Here is an 18801-nt window from a genome sequence, read left to right as displayed (position 1 = left end):
CCACCTCCCCACTCCGTGCCCTCAGCAGCCTTTCCTTCTCTGGCAGTGACACGCCACAACCACCTGAAGGACTTCATGCTGGTGGTGTCCATCGTCATCGGGGTGGGCGGCTGCTGGTTTGCCTACATCCAGAACCGTTACTCCAAGGAGCACATGAAGAAGATGATGAAGGACCTGGAGGGCCTCCACAGGGCTGAGCAGTCCCTCCACGACCTGCAGGAGAGGTAAGAGCTGCGTGGCCCCCATCGGCTGCTGGCTTTGCTGCTGGTTGTTCCTCATTGGGATCTCCCAGCTCATTCTCTTTGCAGCTCTCCCCCTCAGTGCAGTGTGGGTACCCTGAGCTGCCTGGTCTGTGCTACCCAGGATATAGCAGGGGGTTGAAACTTGATGATCATTGTGGTCCTTTTCAACCCAGGCCATTCTATTATTGCATGACTTCTCCCAAACACACAGAACTGTAACGCAGATCTGTACCTCTCTGGATAAAAGAGCCTCTTAAAGGATGGGAAGTAACCCAGTTTGCTTGTTGTCATCTGGGAAGGCTGCTGCCCTGCCTGGCAGCCCCTTGGGAGCCATCCATGCATGGGAGGTGTTGAAAAGCTTTTCTGTGATCACATCAGTTGGTATCTGCATGATGAGAGGGCACTTAGAAGTGCACCAGGCTGGCGGTGCCCAGCGCAGCACATCCACGTCAGCACTGCAGATGTGTGACCTGCTTTCTTTTGGACTTGAAGGGTTTTCCTGTCTGCCTGCCAAGGGAGCAGGCTGTAATCCACAGCTCATTTCACACGGCTTTGTGGAGTTCTCCATCACAGCCAGGACATAACCTGGAGAACCAGGGAACCTCTGGGTGTGCAGCTCCTGCAGCCGCCGCTCGCAGCGGTGCTCATCCATGGCACTGTGCAGGACAGGGGATGGGCAGGGCTGTGCTGGGGGGGCACCTGGGAAGGAGCAGCTGGGCCTGGGGAGCTGAACCTGAGCTCAGAACCAGGTGAGGAGGCCCCAACCTAAGCACAGAATCACAGAGGTGCAGGGGTTGGAGGGGTTGGAAGAACCTCCCTCGCCCTGCTGGCCACGCTCCGTGCAATGCAGCCCAGGTCCCATCGGCCTTTTTGGGCACACTGCTGGCTCATGGCCACCTTCTGGCCACCAGGACTCCCAGGTTCTTCTCTGCAGAGCCCCTGTGCAGCAGCTCAGCCCCGACTGTACTGCTGCTGTGGCTGTTCCTCCCCAGCTGTAGGATCCTACACTTGGCCACGTTGGATGCTCTCAGGTTCCTCCCATCCCAGCTCTCAGGCCGGGTCCCCATGGGCCTGGGCACCAGTGAGGCAGTTCTGCTCAGCAGTTTGCTTGCTAAGAGCTCCTTTTTGGACCTCAAACCAGGCTGTTCCCACTGATGGAAGTTCAATGCTGAGCACATCTGCAGGACGGCCCCATCTGCTGCTGCTGCTGCTGCTGCTATTCCTGTCTCTGCTGTGTTCCTGGAGACTGGGGAGGGAAACACAGACACTGAGAGCCATTTGTGCCTCATCTTTTGGGAACATCCATTAGCACTGATGCTTCCCAGTCCCCCGAGTGGCCCATCGTGCAGATAAGTTCACATCAGAGCACATCCCTCTGCTAATGTGCTGCTGAGCTGTAGGTCCATCTGTGCCCATGGCACAATGCAGTGCTGCACTCCATCGTGGAGCTCATTGCATGCAAAGGGCTCAGAGGGTGGCTTTGTCCACTGCCAGCATCAGAAAGCACAGCTCTGCTGTGAGCAAAAGCCAGTGGGAAGGGAAAATGCAATGGTAGTGCACGCTTGGAAATTGCCTTGAGGATAAATCTCCTATGAAAGGAATTCTGCATCATAGCATGGGGAAAATTCTCCTTTAAATAGAGATATTTGGGTGGTTTGGAATTCTTATGGCCGTACTGTGGGAGAGCTTCAGCAATGAGCTCAGGGCAGAGAGCGTGGGTTTATCTGAAAGCTTGGAACGCCTTGGCAGAAACCTCTGTTAATTGGGAAGAAAAACACTGGAGTTTCTCAACAGAGCTGTAAATTGAAAATAAACCTTTTCCAAGAAGAGAGCCAACATCATGGCTGCTGAGAGGCCAGATTTGTTGTCGATTGCTGTCCGGGTGCCAAGGATGAGCCTGCAGAGCAAGGGTTCTTGGGTCTGCATCCTTGATCTGTGCCCTGCTCATGGGCTTTGTGCATCCTTGTTTTGTGCTCTGCTCTGTGCTCAGTGCATCCTTGCTCTGTGCTCTTGCTTCTGTGCATCTTTGTTTTGTGCTCTGCTGTGCATCCCTGTTTTGTGTTCCGTTCATGGGCTCAGTGCATCTTTGCTCTGAGCTCTGCTCTGTGCATCCCTGTTTTGTGCTCCGCTCTGCTCTGCACATCTTTGCTCTGTGGTCTGCTCTGTGCTCAGTGCATCCTTGCTCTGTGGTCTGCTCTGTGCTCAGTGCATCCTTGCTCTGTGCTCTGCTCTGTGCATCCCTGTCTTGTGCTCTGCTCTGCTCTGCACATCCTTGCCCTGTGCTCTGCTCTGTGTGCAGTGCATCCTTGCCCTGTGCTCCGTTCACAGCTTCTGTGCGTCCTTGCGTTGTGCTCCACTCTGTACTCAGTGCTTCCTCTGTGCTCTGCTCATGCAGAGACCCTAATTGCTCTCTGCATCCTTGCTCTGTGCCCTGCTCTTAGGCTCAGTGCATCCTTGCTGGGTGCTCTGCTGTGTGCTCAGTGCCCCCATTCTCCCTGCTCTGCTCGTGCTGCACACATCCCTGGGCTGAGCACGCTACAAGCTCAGCGTTTGCTGCGGGGCTGCAGAACAGCCCCTGCGTGCTGCACAGAGCCAGGTTTGTGGCTGAGGATTGTTTTTCCCTTTTGTCTGTGCCCATTGGGGTGTGGCGGGCAGGAGCAGCCACAGCTGAGGTGGCTCCATCTGTGACCATTTCCTTTCAGCACGGTGAGCTTTCTCAGCCTTCCAGCTGTGGTGGCCGCTGGCGCAGTGTGAACAGGAGGGGGCCGATGGCGCAGCCACCAAGGGCTCCTGTGCACGGCGCCCCCTGCTCCTCACGGCTCCCATCTCCCTGTCCTGCAGGCTGCAGAAGGCCCAGGAAGAGCATCGCTCCGTGGAGGTGGAGAAGGTGCACCTGGAGAAGAAGCTGCAGGACGAGATCAGCATCGCCAAGCAGGAGGCGCATCGGCTGCGAGAGCTGCGGGAGGGCACTGAGAATGAGCTGAGCAGGCAGAAGTATGCAGAGCAGGAGCTGGAGCAGGTGAGGGGCAGCCCGTGGTTGCACAAACACACACACGTGGCATGCCATAGGAGCAGCATGCAGCCAGCACTGAGCCTGCCTGCCATCGAGCCCGGTGCCGTGCTGCTCCTAACACCTTTTTGCCTTTGCTTTTTCCCACCTCGTGGAGGAAAAGATCAGAGAATCACAGAATGGTTTGAGCTGGAGGGGATTCCTGGGGGCCCCCAGAATCACTGAATGGCCAGGGTTGGAAGGATCATGAAGCTCCAACCCCCCTACTGTATGCAGGGCCACCAACCTCCCGATTTAATGCCAGACCAATAGTAGACCTGGTGCCACTGCCTGCAATGAGCACAGCTCCATCAGCGCTCAGAGCCACCTGACGTCACCTGGCCCTTCCATCACATCCCTGCAGTGACTGGGGGAGAGGTGGTGGCTGTGGAGCTGCCCCACAGGGCAGGAATGCTGCCTGGCCTGCAGCTGCACCCCACCATCCCCTTCCAAAGCACCAGCCTTCAGATTTCTCTCTTCTCCATCTGTGGGTTTAGGAGAGATGTGGGGCAGCTTTGTTGTTCTGCCGTTGGCTCCAGAGATGTCCAAAGAGAACTTCCTTCCAAATGAATCTGGAAATGCAGACCTGGGGAGAGTTTTGCGTGTGATGCTGGCAGCAGTGATGTGCGAGCGATGCATTTGTGTGGCACTGTTTGAGTAATGCATCACAGGTCAGAGAAAGGGCTTCCAATGCGACATCTAAAAGCCCAGGGAGCCCCAACAAGGGCTGGAGGGAAGAGATGAAAATAAACAGCATTGCTAATGGTGGCTCAGCAGCAGGGAGCGAAGGGAGGAGTGGGAGCTGTGCCTCAGAACCACCTGGTGCCCAAACCTGCAAAGCTTTACAGCCCAAAGCACAAATGCAGCTGCCCCTCCGTTTCACCCGAGGGAAAGCTGTGCTGTGACCTGATGTGATCACAGATCGCTTCCAACAGAAATAATGTGAGGCAGCACCGTGTGCCCCACAGTGCAGTGAGGTGTTTGTGTGCCCCAACCCGGCCCCCATCCGCTCCACCTGGGAGGAGGAAGGAGAGGAAAGCAGAGCCCAGGCATTGCACTGGGTGGGGAGAGGTCAGCGCTCCGCCAGCAGGGAGCCATGCGGCAAGATTCCTTCCTCCTCTTGGTTGGAGTGAGAGCAGTTCTGACGCCCTCAGGCCCCATCCAGGATCCCAGTTTGTCCCACAACCTCTCCACGAACGCACTGAGCTTCAGTGCCCAGCTGCACAGCAGCGCTGGGGCCGTTCTATGGGGTGCACAGCTCTCCAAGCCTTCCTGTCCCACCTGCTGCCAACTCGAGGGCACTCATCCGTTCCACCACTCCTGCCCTCGGGAAAGCTGCCAGCCAGAGGTGACTTCCCCTCTCTGTTGTTTCTCAGAGGCCTTCATGAGGGATGCCTCCAAAGGGTGAGTACTGGCATCGTCCTCCTGCCCCCACCGTGTGCCTGTAACACAGCCACCATCCCAGTGTCGCCCACACACAGTAACCCATCACCCCACTGACTGTAGAACTCGTCTGGTTGTTTGATGCTGTGGATATTAAACCCAGAGTTTCTTTTGCACCCGTTGGTTCTTATGACTAAAATGGTTCTGTGGGGTTGGGAGCTCGTGCTGGAGCACAGCAAGTGGTGCTGAGACCTCAGTGTTTGGGGCTGGGCTGCTTGCAGCAAATCCGTCCTCAATGGGTCCTGCTGTGCCCAAGGGGTGACCACGCAGCACAGGGTCAGAAGGCACTCATTGCTTTATGAAGTGCCACTTGGTGGTCGGGATGGGACCTTGGAGGTCATCACAGGGGAGCATACACCATATAAGCCCTGTTTGGGTTCGTTCCCTGTGATGGATGTGATGCACACAGCACGTAGTAGGCAGCAGGCAGCAGGCAGCAGATATCACAGCACGGCCTGGGCTGCAAAGGAGCACAGCGCTCATCCAGCTCCAACCCCTGCTGTGTGCAGGTCACCAACCAGCAGCCCAGGCTGCCCAGAGCCACATCCAGCCTGGCCTTGAATGCCTGCAGGGATGGGGCATCCACAGCCTCCTTGGGCACTGCGTGGGGTCGGTGTGAGCCAAATGTTGGACCAGCCCTGGCTCCTGTTTGCCCCCCATTGCCCCATTCCATTGGTGCAGCACAGCAGCCATTCCCTTTCCCATAACACAGCACTGCTGCCTCTCCTCAGGTCCGAATGGCTCTGAAGAACGCCGAGAAGGAGCTGGAATCACACTGCAGCTGGGCTGCCCCCGAGGCCCTGCAGAAGTGGCTGCAGCTGACCCACGAGGTGGAGGTGCAGTACTACAACATCAAGAAGCAGAACGCGGAAAAGCAGCTCCTGGTGGCCAAGGAAGGGGTGAGCATCTCAGCATCCTGCTCTGAGATCTGCCCATCGCTGCCTGGGGGAAGGTTTGGGAATGGAAGCTGCACGGTGTGTTCTGTGCCCTCACACCATGTGCACAGCCCCTGTTCTGGCTGTCCTACGTGCTCAGGCAGTACCGTTTCTTATGAGCACACGCACTGTAGCAATGAATCACCCTCTCTGTATTCCCAGTCGTTCCAAGCTTTCCGTGCCAGCCGAGGAGCTGAGAGCTGCAGGGGAGCTGCTGTAACATGCATTCAGCTCTGTGGATGTGTGCAGAAGCCAGAGCTGACAGCTCACAGGACTCCCTCTGCCCTACTGCACTGTTATGATGGACGTGACATGTGATAGTTCTATCCTTAGAAAGGCCAGGGCAGGCTCTGGGAGAGCCTTTCTCTGCATGGAGCAGTTGCTTTGGGTCCCTCTGGGGTGCTGCAGGGCTGGGGGTGCAGGGCAGCATCTCCCTGCTCAGCCCATGGGCTGGGGGTCACCCTCCTGTCCTGAAACACATTTCACACCATTCACACCTGTGCCAGCAGCTGCAGGGCTATTTCTGTCACAGCCCCTCCAGGATGTTCTTGTCCAGGAGGAAACACAAGGTCCTCGTCTTCCTCTGACCTTTCCTTCTTTCTGTTAACATTCCAGGCTGAAAAAATTAAGAAGAAGCGCAACACTCTGTTTGGAACATTTCATGTTGCTCACAGCTCGTCTCTAGATGACGTTGATCATAAAATCTTAACTGCAAAGTGAGTGTCTCCTCAAGTCCTCCCGTCCCTGCTTCTCCTATGAGGAAAGGCTGAGGGAACTGGGCTTGTTTGGCTTGGAGAAGAGAAGGCTGCAGGGAGACCTGATGGTGGCCTTCAGTGCTTGAAGGGAGAGGATAAACAGGAGGGGGAATGGCTGTGTGTGAGGGTGGGTGGTGACAGGACAAGGGGAATGGCTTGAAAGTGAGCCAGGGGAGGTTTGGGTTGGATGTGAGGAGGAAGTTTTGGAGGCAGAGGGTGGTGAGGCAGTGGCACAGGTTGCCCAAGGAAGCTGTGGATGCCCCATCCCTGCAGGCATTGGAGGCCAGGCTGGATGTGGCTCTGGGCAGCCTGGGCTGCTGGTTGGCAACCTGCACACAGCAGGGCTTGGAGCTGGATGAGCGCTGTGCTCCTTTGCAGCCCAGGCCATGCTGTGATTCCATGATTCCCAGCCCTGCTGTGGCTGGCCCCGCTCCCACCCACCAGTGCCCTGTGTGTGTGTGAGACCGATCCATACCCACACAGAGCCCCGAATCCCACAGAAGCAGCCTTTCATAGCACTGTAAAACAGCTTGGGCTCGTGCTTTCCCTTCAAGCCCTCCTGCTTTGCTTGCAGGCAGGCACTGAGCGAGGTGACGGCAGCGCTGCGTGAGCGCCTGCATCGCTGGCAGCAGATCGAGCTGCTCTGCGGCTTCCAGATCGTCAACAACCCCGGCATCCACACGTTGGCATCCGCCCTCAACATCGACCCGGGTTGGATGGGCACCCCGAGGCCCAACCCGTCCCACTTCATCATGACCGACGATGTGGACGACCTGGATGAGGAGATCGTGTCTCCCATGTCCATGCAATGTATGCAGCCGTGGGGAAGCGCCGCATCGAGCTGGGGGTGGAGGGGGAGCAGAGAAGGGAACTGTAGGATTGGTGATGTTGGGGGAGCTGAGAGGGGCTGCGTTGGTGTTGAAGGATGGCAGGGAGGTGGGTGGGCGCCCGGGTTGGCGCTGCTCACATCCTTGGAGGAAAGGCAGAGCCTGGGGCAGCGCGTGCCTCTCGCTCCCGGGTTGCTGAGATGTTGGGTTGCATCTCTTCATATGGGAGGACTTTGTGAATCAGCCCTGGCTGCAGCACCCACACTCACACGGGGCCTCGCTTCTCCTCCCAACGTGCAAAGTCCACCTGCAGCTTCCTATCTGTAGTTGTGTGAGAGGGAAGGGAAGCCTTGGCAGGAGCAGCGCTGAGAGCAGAGCAGCCCGTGCTGACGGCACTGGATGCAGCAAGCTTTCTAGTTGGCCTCCTTCGGGTGATTTGCTGCTCAGGTCCTCCTCAGCGCTGGGTCTGTAAGTGGCAGGAGGTGGGAGGAGGAGCAGAGGAGCCCTGTGCTGTCCTGTTGGTGCCCATCAACTCTTGGGAAGGGGAGATGGCAGCAGGACAAGGGGAAATGGTTTGGAGTTGAGGGAGGGCAGCTGGAGGTTGGATGTCAGGGGGAAGTTGTTTAGAGAGAGAGTGGTGAGGTGCTGGAACAGCTGCCCAGAGAGGCTGTGATGCCCCGTCCATCCCTGGAGGTGTTGGAGGCCAGGTTGGATGGGGCCCTGGGCAGCCTGGGCTGCTGTGAGATGGGGAGGTTGGTGGCCCTGCATTGGTGGGGGGTTGGAGCTTCGTCATCCTCGAGCTCCCTTCCAACCCAAACCACTCTGTGATGCTGTAATCTTCCCTCCCCTGGGTTCAGCCCTGCTCAGGGACGGGGAGGGACCAAAGGTTTGGAGCAGGGCAGCAGCACAGAGCACCCAGAGGTGAAGAGAGATCTGCAGCAGCTGGGAAGGCTGCAGGAGGGATGGACTGTGGGCATTCCATGGGATCAACAGGTGCAGGGTGTGGATCTTTGGGCACATGTGTTTTAGGAGGAAGTTTTTCACACACAGGGTGGTGAGGCAGTGGCACAGGTTGCCCAAGGAGGCTGTGGATGCCCCATCCATCCCTGCAGGCATTCAAGGCCAGGCTGGATGTGGCTCTGGGCAGCCTGGGCTGCTGGTTGGCGACCTGCACACAGCAGGGCTTGGAGCTGGATGAGCATTGAGCTCCTTTGCAACCCAGGCCATGCCATGGCTCCGTGGTTCTGTGATCAAGCAGCAGCAGGATGCTCAGGGCTGCTGCTCCCCACAGTCACATCTTTCTCTTCCCCCCACCTCCCCCAGACGCAGCCTGGCTCTTTGGGCGCAGGTTCAGCGATCGCTCGTCTCTGTCCTCGGAGGATCAGTCCCTGTGGAAATACCCTGGTTTGGTTCTTTTTAATTATATCCACTTTATTTTGTTCTATTCTCTGCCCTTTTTCTGGACTAAAAATACATCCGCAGATTTTCCAACTTTCTGGCACGGAACAACTAACAGATGTACCTCTGTACATGGAGTCACCCTCACTAACACCAGGGAGGAGCCTGGTGGGATGAGGAAGAACCACAGCTGGCTGCACCCTGAGGGTTTGGGTTTAGAAAGCAAAAACCCATTGGGCAGCTGCTGGGCAGTCGGAGTGTTGCTGTGGGTGGCTGAGGGGATCTTCCCTCACAGTGCCTTCCCCAGAGCTGTGTGGAATGAAATATGCTGAGCAGTGCTGTGTGCTGTGCCAGTCTGTCCCCAGGCTCTGATCCTGGGCTGAAGGCTGTGAACAGGATGATTGTCTGCTATAGGATGGGGGGATGCTGTGGATGCCCCATCCCTGCAGGCATTCAAGGCCAGGCTGGATGTGGCTCTGGGCAGCCTGGGCTGCTGGTTGGTGACCTGCACACAGCAGGGCTTGGAGCTGGATGAGCGCTGTGCTCCTTTGCAACCCAGGCCATGCTGTGATTCTGTGATGTGAGGCTGTGCTGCAGCAGGGAGGGCAGGGCTCAGCTTTTGGTCCCACACTCATTGCAAGGAAAAGGAGAGCGCAGAGCTGTAGGGTGCCAAGCTGGTAAGTGGGAATAACAGCAGGAGAGACCTCATGGGGAAAAGGTGTATCCCAGGACAAGCAGATACCCATGGAATCACACTGGAGAAGAACCACCAATGTGAAAATAAAGCTGCCTGAGTGATGCTTGCTGTTCCTTCTCCCACTCGAGGTGTCCCTGCAGGGATCCTGCATTGCTGCCAGCAGAGCAGCAGGAGGATCTGATGTCCCTGAGGGATGTTAAGGCAGTGATGTGCTGGTTCTTCGATTCCCACAAGAGCTCTCCTTCTGCCTCACTTCTGAGCTTTCCTCTCTGTTCACCTCCGTAACCGATTGCACATTTACTCCTCATGCTGTGTATGTCACCCTGAACACCTTATCTCCTGCAGAAGGGGAACACCTCGTGTGGATGTGAGAGAATGGACTGCATGCTCTGCTCCAAAATCTGCAGCGTAGGGTTTGGGGCACAGCTGAGGGACTGAGCTCCCTGGCCATGTGTGACTTCAGTGACGCCCTTTGGGACCAGCCCTGTAATATCCATCCCCTGTAATCCCAGCTGTGATGGCACCTGACAAAGGCCCCATCCCTGGAGGTGTTCAAGGCCAGGTTGGATGAGGCCCTGGGCAGCCTGGGCTGCTATGAAATGGGGAGGTTGGTGGCCCTGCATGGCACAGGGGGGTTGGAGCTTCGTGATCCTTGAGCTCCCTTCCAACCCAAACCATTCTGTAACGCTGGGATTAGCACCCAGCTCCCACGTCTGCCACAGAGGGCACGGAGCTGAGCATCCCTGGGCTGCAGAGGAATGGGACAGCCCAGCCATGGGGTATGAGGGGGTCAGTGCCTGTGCTGGGGGAACCAACGTACCCCAAACGTGCTGCTGTGCTGCAGAGGAGCCCAGCAGGGAGCAGCCAGGTGGGCTGGGCATGGTGAGGACGGTCAGATAGGGTGTTCAGAAAGCAGCCGAGTTGGGAATGTTGGGCACAGCTTCTCACCAACAGCCATTAACGCGGCATGTGAAGCAGCAGCACCAACCTAACGCTTCTGCTCCAAAGCAGCGCTGCTGTTGGGCTCCCATCTCGGAGCAGCGCTGTGTCTCGGGGTCGCATCTCAGAGCGTTCAGCCCCTCTCCCTTCTCTCCTTGCAGCTCCTGCTTTGCCCAGCACCGTTCGCCAGCGCCTGGTGGACCCCCAGCACGGCCACGGATCTCAGAGGTTGGTAGAGAGTTACGTGCACAGCCAGCATGAGCCGGGCCAGCCTGCCCAGCACCCGGCGGGCCGAATGCCCCTCCGTCGAATGCACAGCCTCTCCTCCGGACAGCCTTTCAGTTCTGACCTTCCTGGCACCGCTCCGTCATCCACCACAGCCACCTCTTGCTCCTCATCCGCCACTCCTGCACCTGCTTCCCATGTCCACCCTCTCTATCACCATCACACCACCTCTTATTTCCTTCAGATGGACTCCAACCCCGATCTGCCCCCTCCTGATGTCACCTCTGGAGCTCGCTGTGGCACTGAGAGCTTTGGGTATATGCCGTTTCTTTTCTCGCTCCCTCCCTCCTGCTGTGTCCCAGGGCTGCTGCTTGCAGGGCTGCTTTCTCTCTTCCATCCCTCCCCGCTTTCCTTTGGGGTCTCTGCATTGTGGTTTACCCATAGCTGTGTTTCCTCCCCCCCTCCATCCCCTCTCAGGGGTCCCAGGGAGCGCTCTGCTGTCCATTCCCATCCCCGTGAGCTCAGCTGTGGGTAAATCCAGGGGTGCTGGATTGGCTCTGGGGCACTCAGACCGTGGCTGGGGGCTGCAGATGAGGGGATGCAACCCACTGAGCAAACACTGACCTTGCAGGAAGCCTTTGTGCGTTGGAGGGCTTGCAAAGGAAACAAGGTGGGTGCATTGCTGTGAGCTCGCATTGGAGCTGCTGGGCGCTGTGAGCTCAGTGCTGACAGGACCTGGAGATCCACTGCGTTGTGCTTCCAGCTGAGGGACCTCTGAGCAGCAGCAGTGCAAGGCAAGGGGAAATGGCTCGGGACAAGGGGGAGTGGTTTGGAGTTGAGGGAGGGCAGCTGGAGGTTGGATGTCAGGGGGAAGTTGTTTAGAGAGAGAGTGGTGAGGTGCTGGAACAGCTGCCCAGAGAGGCTGTGATGCCCCGTCCATCCCTGGAGGTGTTGGAGGCCAGGTTGGATGGGGCCCTGGGCAGCCTGGGCTGCTGTGAGATGGGGAGGTTGGTGTCCCTGCATTGGTGGGGGGTTGGAGCTTCGTCATCCTTGAGCTCCCTTCCAACCCAAGCTATTCTGTGATGCTGTGAGGCAGAGCTCCATGTTCCCAGATCTCAGGCTGCTGTTCAGTGCCTCTCAGGTGAGGACTGGGGGCTCTTTGGGGCCCTCTGCCCACACCGCAGCCATTGTCACCCCACATCTTCTCCTGCACCGAGCTGTGTGTGGGTACAGCTGAGCCGGGCAGCATCCTGCAGTGGGGCAGAGCAGGGGATGCTCACAGGGGGCAGGAGGTCCTGTGTCACCCTGCTGGGCACCCTGTGTCTGTTGGGAGCTGCAGCGAGGCCCCCAGGTCTGGGGGGCTGCAGTGGTCACCGTGCCCCATGGACCCCCCTCCTGGAGCTGCCCCACGGCTGTGCTGCATTGCCTTGTTCTGTGCTGGGCTTTGGGAAGGGAGCTGATGGGAGCAGGCTGGAGGGGTCCTGGCGGGTTGGGCAGGGCTGTGCTGCTCCCACTGACCTGCACTGACAGGCAGCCATCCCAAATCAGCCACCTCCATCTGCCCCGTGCTGTGCAGCACACTGCAGGGCCTGGCATCGTGGTGCAGCATGGGGTGCTGTGGTGTGGGGTGCTGTGGTGTGGGGTGCTGCACTACAGGGTGCTGCACCTCAGCAGGCTCTAAGCCCTAGGCTGTACCTCTCAATGGGGGACACAGGGAGGCACCAGTTTTGCTGCAGAAAACCACAGCGCAGAGTCCAAAAGCAGCATCGTGGTTTGCTGGGCAGTGTTTGTTTGGGGATTAGGAGAAGCAGCGTAATTAAAATGCCACTTAATTAATTACTGCCAATTTGGGTCCGACGGAGGCTCTCCTGGCCCTGGGATTGCTCCCAGCTGCCCTAACCTGGCTCTGCAACCAGCAAACAGCTGAGTGCTGTGCTGTGCTGTGCGCTGCTGAATGGCTGTGTGGGTCGGTGCTGAGGGGCTGCAGAGGGAACCCAATTAGAACAGGTCATTAGCAGGGAGTCGTGGCTGGCTTCTCACATTCCCCTCCATCACTCAGAGCTAATCAGAGCTAATTGCTGCTCGCTGCTTGCTCTCTGTCCCCAGTGGTGCAGCACTGTAGTCCTGCAGAGCACGAATGGTTGGTTGGGCAGGTTGGATGGGGCTCTGGGCAGCCTGGTCTGGTATTAGATATGGAGGTTGGCAGCCCTGCACACTGCAGGGGGGTCGGAGCTTTGTGATCTTTGAGGTCCCCTTCCAACCCATGGCATTCTATGGTTCAGCTCTGCAGGAGCAGAGCCCTAAATCCACGCTCTGCCTCTGTTTGTCCTGGAAAGCAGTGATGGAGAACTGGGCGAAGTGGAGCTGTTGCTTTGCTGTTACCAACAAGCTGCATCTGTAGCAGCTCAGCGCTCCTGGGCAGGAGGGATTTGGGAATGCAGGGTCGGCTCAGCCCACGTGGCTGTGCTGGGGGGTGAGGAGGGCTGCCCAGAGCCCTGGCAGGGAGCTCTGCCATCCAGCAACCACTCACTGTTTGCTTCTCTTTTGCAATTGGCTTCAGAGGATCCGGTGCGAATAAGGTCAGAGCTGGTGTGAGTTGGGAGGCTGATGTGTGTCTGTCCGTGTCACCAAGGGATCTGGAGGGGCTGCAAGGCTGCCTGCACAGGGCTCTGTGTGTGTGCATAGGGCTCTGTGTGTGTGCACAGGGCTCTGTGTGTGCATAGGGCTGTGTGTGTGTGCACAGGGCTCTCTGTGCACAGGGGTTTCTGCTCACCGGTGCCGGCTCTCCATGGTAGCAGTGGGGAACGGGGCAGGTTGGGCTGTGAGACCCCAACTAGGAGGGGAGGCAGCAGCTGAGGCAAAAGCAGAGGGGCTGCAGTTTGCTCTGTGTCAGAGCAGCGCTGAGCACAGCAGCCACACGCTGCAGCAGGAGCTCATCCCGCAGACTGCAGGGCTGAGCAGCCCGTATTTCTTTTCTCTTGTCCTCCCATCCTCTCCTCTCTTCCTCCATCCCCACCAGCCCTTCCTTCTGCCATGGTTCGCTCTCTGCTTCTTTTGCTCACCGAATGCAGCACATCCACATCTCCCTGCTGGCTCCCATTCCTCGCGGGCGGTTTGGATTCCTGAAGCAGTGATGGAGGAGGCGCAGATGGGAGCAGGGAGGGCAGATGGAGCAGAGCAGAGCGCGGCTCCTGCCTGCAGGCTGTTTAAATCTGCCCCAGCCCATCGGTGTGAGCACAGCCAGCTGCACACAAAGGAAACGCCAGAGGTGCCCGGGTCTCTCCGTGCTCAGATCTGAGTTCAGGAAAGGCAGCAGGTGGTGGCTTTGCCATAGCACAGGAATGCTCAGCAGCACCTTCCAGCTCTGTGCTCTGCACCCAGCCCTGGCAGCTCGCTGTCCTCACAGCTGCAGGCAGCATTTCCTGTGGAAAATCTATGGGCAGCAGCAGGAACTGTGCCAGCCCTGTCAGCTGAGCCTCAGCTCTGTGTCCTCTGTGCCAGCCCTCTTTCTTGGCAGGGCAGCGTGTGCCTGGTGTCACATCCCCACAGACAGCACCACTGTCACATCCCCACGGCTACTGCTTGGTGTCACATCCCCCACGTGGCCCTGCTGTCACATCCCCACGGATGGTGCTTGGCTTGGTCACATCCCCATGGACAGCCCTGATGTCACATCCCCACAGACGGCCCTGGTCTTACTTGCCTGTGGACAGCCCTGGTGCCACATGCCCATGGATACTGCCTGATGTCACATCCCACAGATGGTCCTGGTGTCACATCCCCATGGATGGTGCTTGGTGTCACATCCCTATGGATACCACCTGGTGTCGCATCCCCACGGACAGCCTCAGCATCACTTCCTTATGCGAGCCCTGGTCTCACATCCCCATGGATAACCCTGATCTCACATCCCTGTGCACAGCTCTGGCCCCAGGACCATGCTGGGCTCCTTCCTCCTGCCCACAGTTTGCACTCCACCGATCAGGGGGGCATTCCACAGTGCTGACAGCAGTAGAACCACAGCAGTGGCCCCTCGGTGCCACCAGTGGTGGTGACACGCTGAGGTGACATCCCTGCCTGTGTCCTCGGCATCACCCCTGCTGTGAGCACAGAGCAGCTGTCCCGGCTCAGGTTTCCATCGCGTGCAGTTGGAGGCAGAGCGCCCTGCGGCCCCACAGGACGTTCCCCGCCTGCTGGCTGTGATGTTGTGGCTGCTGTTGTCTCATGGGTTAAGAACAGCCCCTCGGAGCAGAGGCTCTGCATCGCCTCGTGGGTGCTGCGTCAGCTCAGGGGTGCTGTGTCACCTCGCGGACGCTGCAGGGTGCAGCTCCTATTCTTGCTGCAGAATCCCTCTCGTTTGAAAGGACATCTCTTGCACCAGACACCTCGGTGCTTACAAAGCCTGGGTGGGCTTTAGAAGAGCAGGATGCTTGGTGCCCTTATCGCTTCGAGGTGCAGAGCAGCAGGCGTTGCAGCTGAGCTCACTTCTTGCAGGCTGCAGTGGCTGACAATGTTTGGGTGAACTTCATGGAGCTTTGAAGGCTGGAAAGACCCCCACGATCCCCAGCCCACCCCGCTGTGCCCACTGCCCACATCCCTCACTGCCCCACCTGAGCACCGCCAGGGATGGTGACCCCCCTATCCTTGGGTAGCCGTGCCGGTGCATTGCCACTCTTTCCAAGAGGAAATTTTCCTCATCCCCAACCCCTCGTCCCCAACCTGACCCCGTTGTTACGCAGGGCTCAGCCCCACATCCGTGTTCTTTTCCATGGCTTTGTTCCCAAATACTTTTGTTACCATTGCAGAGCTCTGTGCTGTGAGGGCTGCCCCACCATTGGCACAGTGCTGTTGGGTGACCCACAGCGACCTGCTTGTGGCTTCTCCCATCTGTGCCCCTTCATACAGTGCTGCCGTGTCCATTGGGGACACCTGGGGACACCACGCCATGATGTGTCCTGAGGGGCAGAGGGTGTGGGGCAGCAGTGCGCAGCTCCGTCCATTGAGGACATGGGTCAGTGGGGGCAGTGGGAGAGCGCTGTGGCTTCCCCTGCCCTGTGGACCCCTTCCCCACTTTGGAAAGAAGCCGTTCAGGGCAGCAGAGCAGCATTGCATTGCTTTTGGCACTGCAGGAGGAAGGCACCGGGGGGGGGGGGGGACCAAACCCCGGGGGGGGGGGGGGGGGCGGGGGGCACGGGCTGGGCTGCAGCCCCCCACGGGGCCGGGGTCGGTCCATGGGTGCAGGGCTGGGCTGAGGGCCGGGGGGGCTTGGACCCAGCTGCAGGGCTGGGGCTGCACTCCTGAGCTCAGGGCTGCTGCCATGAGTCAGGGGTCTCCATGCCACGGCTGCGCTCCGACCATGCCTGCGCCCTGCGTGCGGCTGATGGCGCCCCATCCTGGGTCCCTGCAGCACCCGCGAGGACGGAGCTCAGGGAAGGTGCAGGCCCAGCTCCCATCCCTCTGCTGTGGTGCCACCCGCTCGGTCCGGGTGCTGCTAACCGTCCGTCCATCCTCTCCATGCAGAGACCTGACGCGCTGCGACTCCGAGTCGTCCATCCCGCACCTGAGCGAAGCCCAGCGCCTGCCCAGCGCTGCTCCCAAGCTGCTGGCCGCCCGGCCCGCTCTGCTCACCCGATCCATCGAGGATGCCGGATCCGGGCACACCCCAAACGGAGGCAGCCGACACGCGGAGCCCCCCGGCCCGGAGCGACCGTCCGAGAGCCCCTCGGTGATGAAGAAGATGATGATGGTGAACCACGGCATGGAGAAATCCTCCAGCCTGGGGGAGATCGGCCACCCGGCGGCCTCCAAGCACAGCCACTCGGATTCCTCGCGGTCGCACAGCCCCAGCTCCACCGACCCCGACACCCCGTCCCCCATCTCTGACTGCCGGCCCAACAGCTCCAAGAGCACCCGCATCCCGCAGCTGGCTGCCAAGAAGGGCGCAGGGGATGAGGACGGCAGCCTGACGGGCGACGAGATCGACCCGGGCCAGAGCAAGAAAAAGTTCCCCCTAAAGATCTTCAAGAAGCCCAGGAAATAGAGGGGGAGGGCGGAGGAACCCCACGGAGCGACCCGCTGGCACCGGGGGAGCGCGCCCGGCCCCGGGCATTGGGATCCACGTCCCTGCGGCGAGAGGAGCTATTTAAACTTATTTATTGGCCGGGCTGAGAAGCCAGAAGGCATCTGCACCCCCCAAAGGCGACAGCCGCCCTGTCTCACCCTCCCTCCCCGTCGCTGTAGTCCCCGGCTTTGCTGTGCATGGCTTCCAGTTATCCGCCTCCGCTCGGCCACACGGCGTATTTGGGTTTGGTTTCAATGAGCTTTTATTTGTATTTTTCTATTTTGTACCTTTTCTTTTTTCAGTTCTTCTGCCTCCGCCGCCCTGCGCACAGTCGGGGCGCTGGGGGTCGGGGGGGGCAGGTTGGGGGGATGGATGCCCTCCTGGCTCCCGATGGGCAGAGCACTCTGAGCCCCCTCCCCGTGGTGCTGCGCTGCCCAGCAGCGTTATCCCGCTCGCACCCAGCAGTGCTGCCCGCTGGGGTCGCTGGGGTCACCGGGGATGGAGCTGGGGCTCAGCAGCCGCCCGTAGCTCCGTCTGCCTGCCTGGAGAGGGCCGGGTTGGGCTCAGCTTCAGGGCTGGGGACGGCGCAGATGGATGGCCACACCGTGGGGTGGGCTGTGTGCCCCACATACGGGATGAGCGGAGGCCCAGCAGGTCCTGAGGCTGCTGGAGCTGCTGTGCTCAGGGCTGATCTCTGCCCTGGCGCTCACTGCCCTGCCCGGCCCCCCGCACAGCACCGCTATGGGGGGCGGCTGCTGCCCCGAGGCCGACCCAGAGCACAGAGGTGAGGGGATGCCGGCAGCCTCTGGGGCCGTGCTTTGTGCCAGAGTGACACGTCCACATCCATCGCCAAGACGGGAAGGGCTGTAAAGGTGTTTTTTCGTTCCGTAGGTGGTAGTTAGACAATGACGCTGTTGCTTTGAGATAAGTGAAAATTTCCTCTCAGTGACTTTTAAGTGCCTGCAGTGCCCAAGGCTGAGCTCCGGGCGCTGCTCCCGGAGGGGGGGGGGGGGGGGGTACGAAGAACCACGGAGCGGAACTGGTGGTGACGCCTCTGCCAACTCGATTTATTTTATTTTTGGGCCATTTCATAAAACTTTTAAATCCAATAAAGCATGTAGTCTATTTTACGAGCAGGCGCCTGCTGTGCTCTCTATTCCTGCCCTGCAGAGGTGGAATCCCGGCTGGGAGGGTCGAGGCAGGGCTGGGTGCCCGCAGGAAGGATGGATGGACACCGGGACCGGGCTGAGGACGCCATCCAGGAGCGCCCGGGCAGCCTCCAAGGAAGGCTGTGCCACGTGGGCTCATCCCCACCTGTCCTGTCCAGCAGTGTGTGGGGATGGCAAGCTGGAAAGGAGCCCCTGAAGCTCCACGCTCACCCTTGGGCCATCCCAGCCCCGGGCTCAGGATGTGCACAGGGCCACGCAGAGGCGGCTGCTGTGGGCAGAACGCTGCCAGCCCCACTGGGTCCATGCAGCTGCCCCAAAGCGCTCAGAGGAGATGGTGCCCACAAGGGCCAGCAAGGGACTGGAGCGCAGCCCTCACCGCCAGCCCTGCTCATAGAGAGTCCCTTGGAGGCGCCTGTTGGAGCTCACAGAACGTTTCCAGGAAAGAGGATTAAAATCCACGCTGGGATCAGTGATCACCAACCTCTGGGACGCGTCTCCACGGCGCTGCCCAGCGCCGGTTCAGCTCTCGCTGTGCGGCGGTGTGGTGAAGTCGCTGCTGCTCAGGGTGATGGTGAAAGGCACCTCGATGATGGCCTCGGTGCTGGCAGCAGCCCTCCCCCAGGAGTGGAGGGGCTGCATGGCTTTCTGGAAGCGCTGCGGGGGTGCAAGGGTGGGAAACTGCTGCACAGTTGTCCAGCCCCCACTCTGCATCCAGACCTCGTGGCTTCAGCCCCTTTTCTCTCTTGGGGAGGGGAGAGCATCACCCCTGGTCTGTTACTGCCCTCTCTGTCCCTGTCTCCAGCAGTGGGTCAGCCCCTGCTCTGCCCCCGTCACTGTTCCCATCCCCATCTCAACCCCATCCCCATGTCTGCATTCCTGTCTTTCTCCCCATCCCCATCCAATCCCCATCCCAACCCCATCCCACCCCCATCCCATCCCCATCCCAACCCCATCCCCTTCCCCATCCCCATCCCCATCCCCATCCCCATCCCCGTCCCCATCCCAACCCCATCCCCTTCCCCATCCCCATCCCCATCCAATCCCCATCCCAACCCCATCCC

General features: G+C 59.3%; 1 protein-coding gene across 1 annotated transcript; it reads left to right on the top strand.

Moving 5' to 3' along the window:
- Window positions 1-42: 42 nt before the first annotated feature.
- On the top strand, window positions 43-17701 carry STIM1 (stromal interaction molecule 1; the record flags this gene model as incomplete). The annotated part of the gene is made up of 8 exons (XM_042893844.1): window positions 43-224; window positions 3084-3261; window positions 5466-5633; window positions 6285-6385; window positions 6999-7234; window positions 8575-8655; window positions 10447-10825; window positions 16031-17701. Coding segments are annotated over 8 exons (1845 nt in total), but the record flags the coding sequence as incomplete, so codon positions are not given.
- Between the last annotated feature and the right edge of the window lie 1100 nt (window positions 17702-18801).

This window comes from Lagopus leucura, unplaced genomic scaffold (genome assembly GCF_019238085.1).
Source record: "Lagopus leucura isolate 7727_CA_CO unplaced genomic scaffold, USGS_WTPT01 239-9_obj-0_obj, whole genome shotgun sequence".
Lineage (NCBI taxonomy): Eukaryota > Metazoa > Chordata > Aves > Galliformes > Phasianidae > Lagopus > Lagopus leucura.
This window is presented reverse-complemented; position numbering and strand designations above follow the sequence as displayed.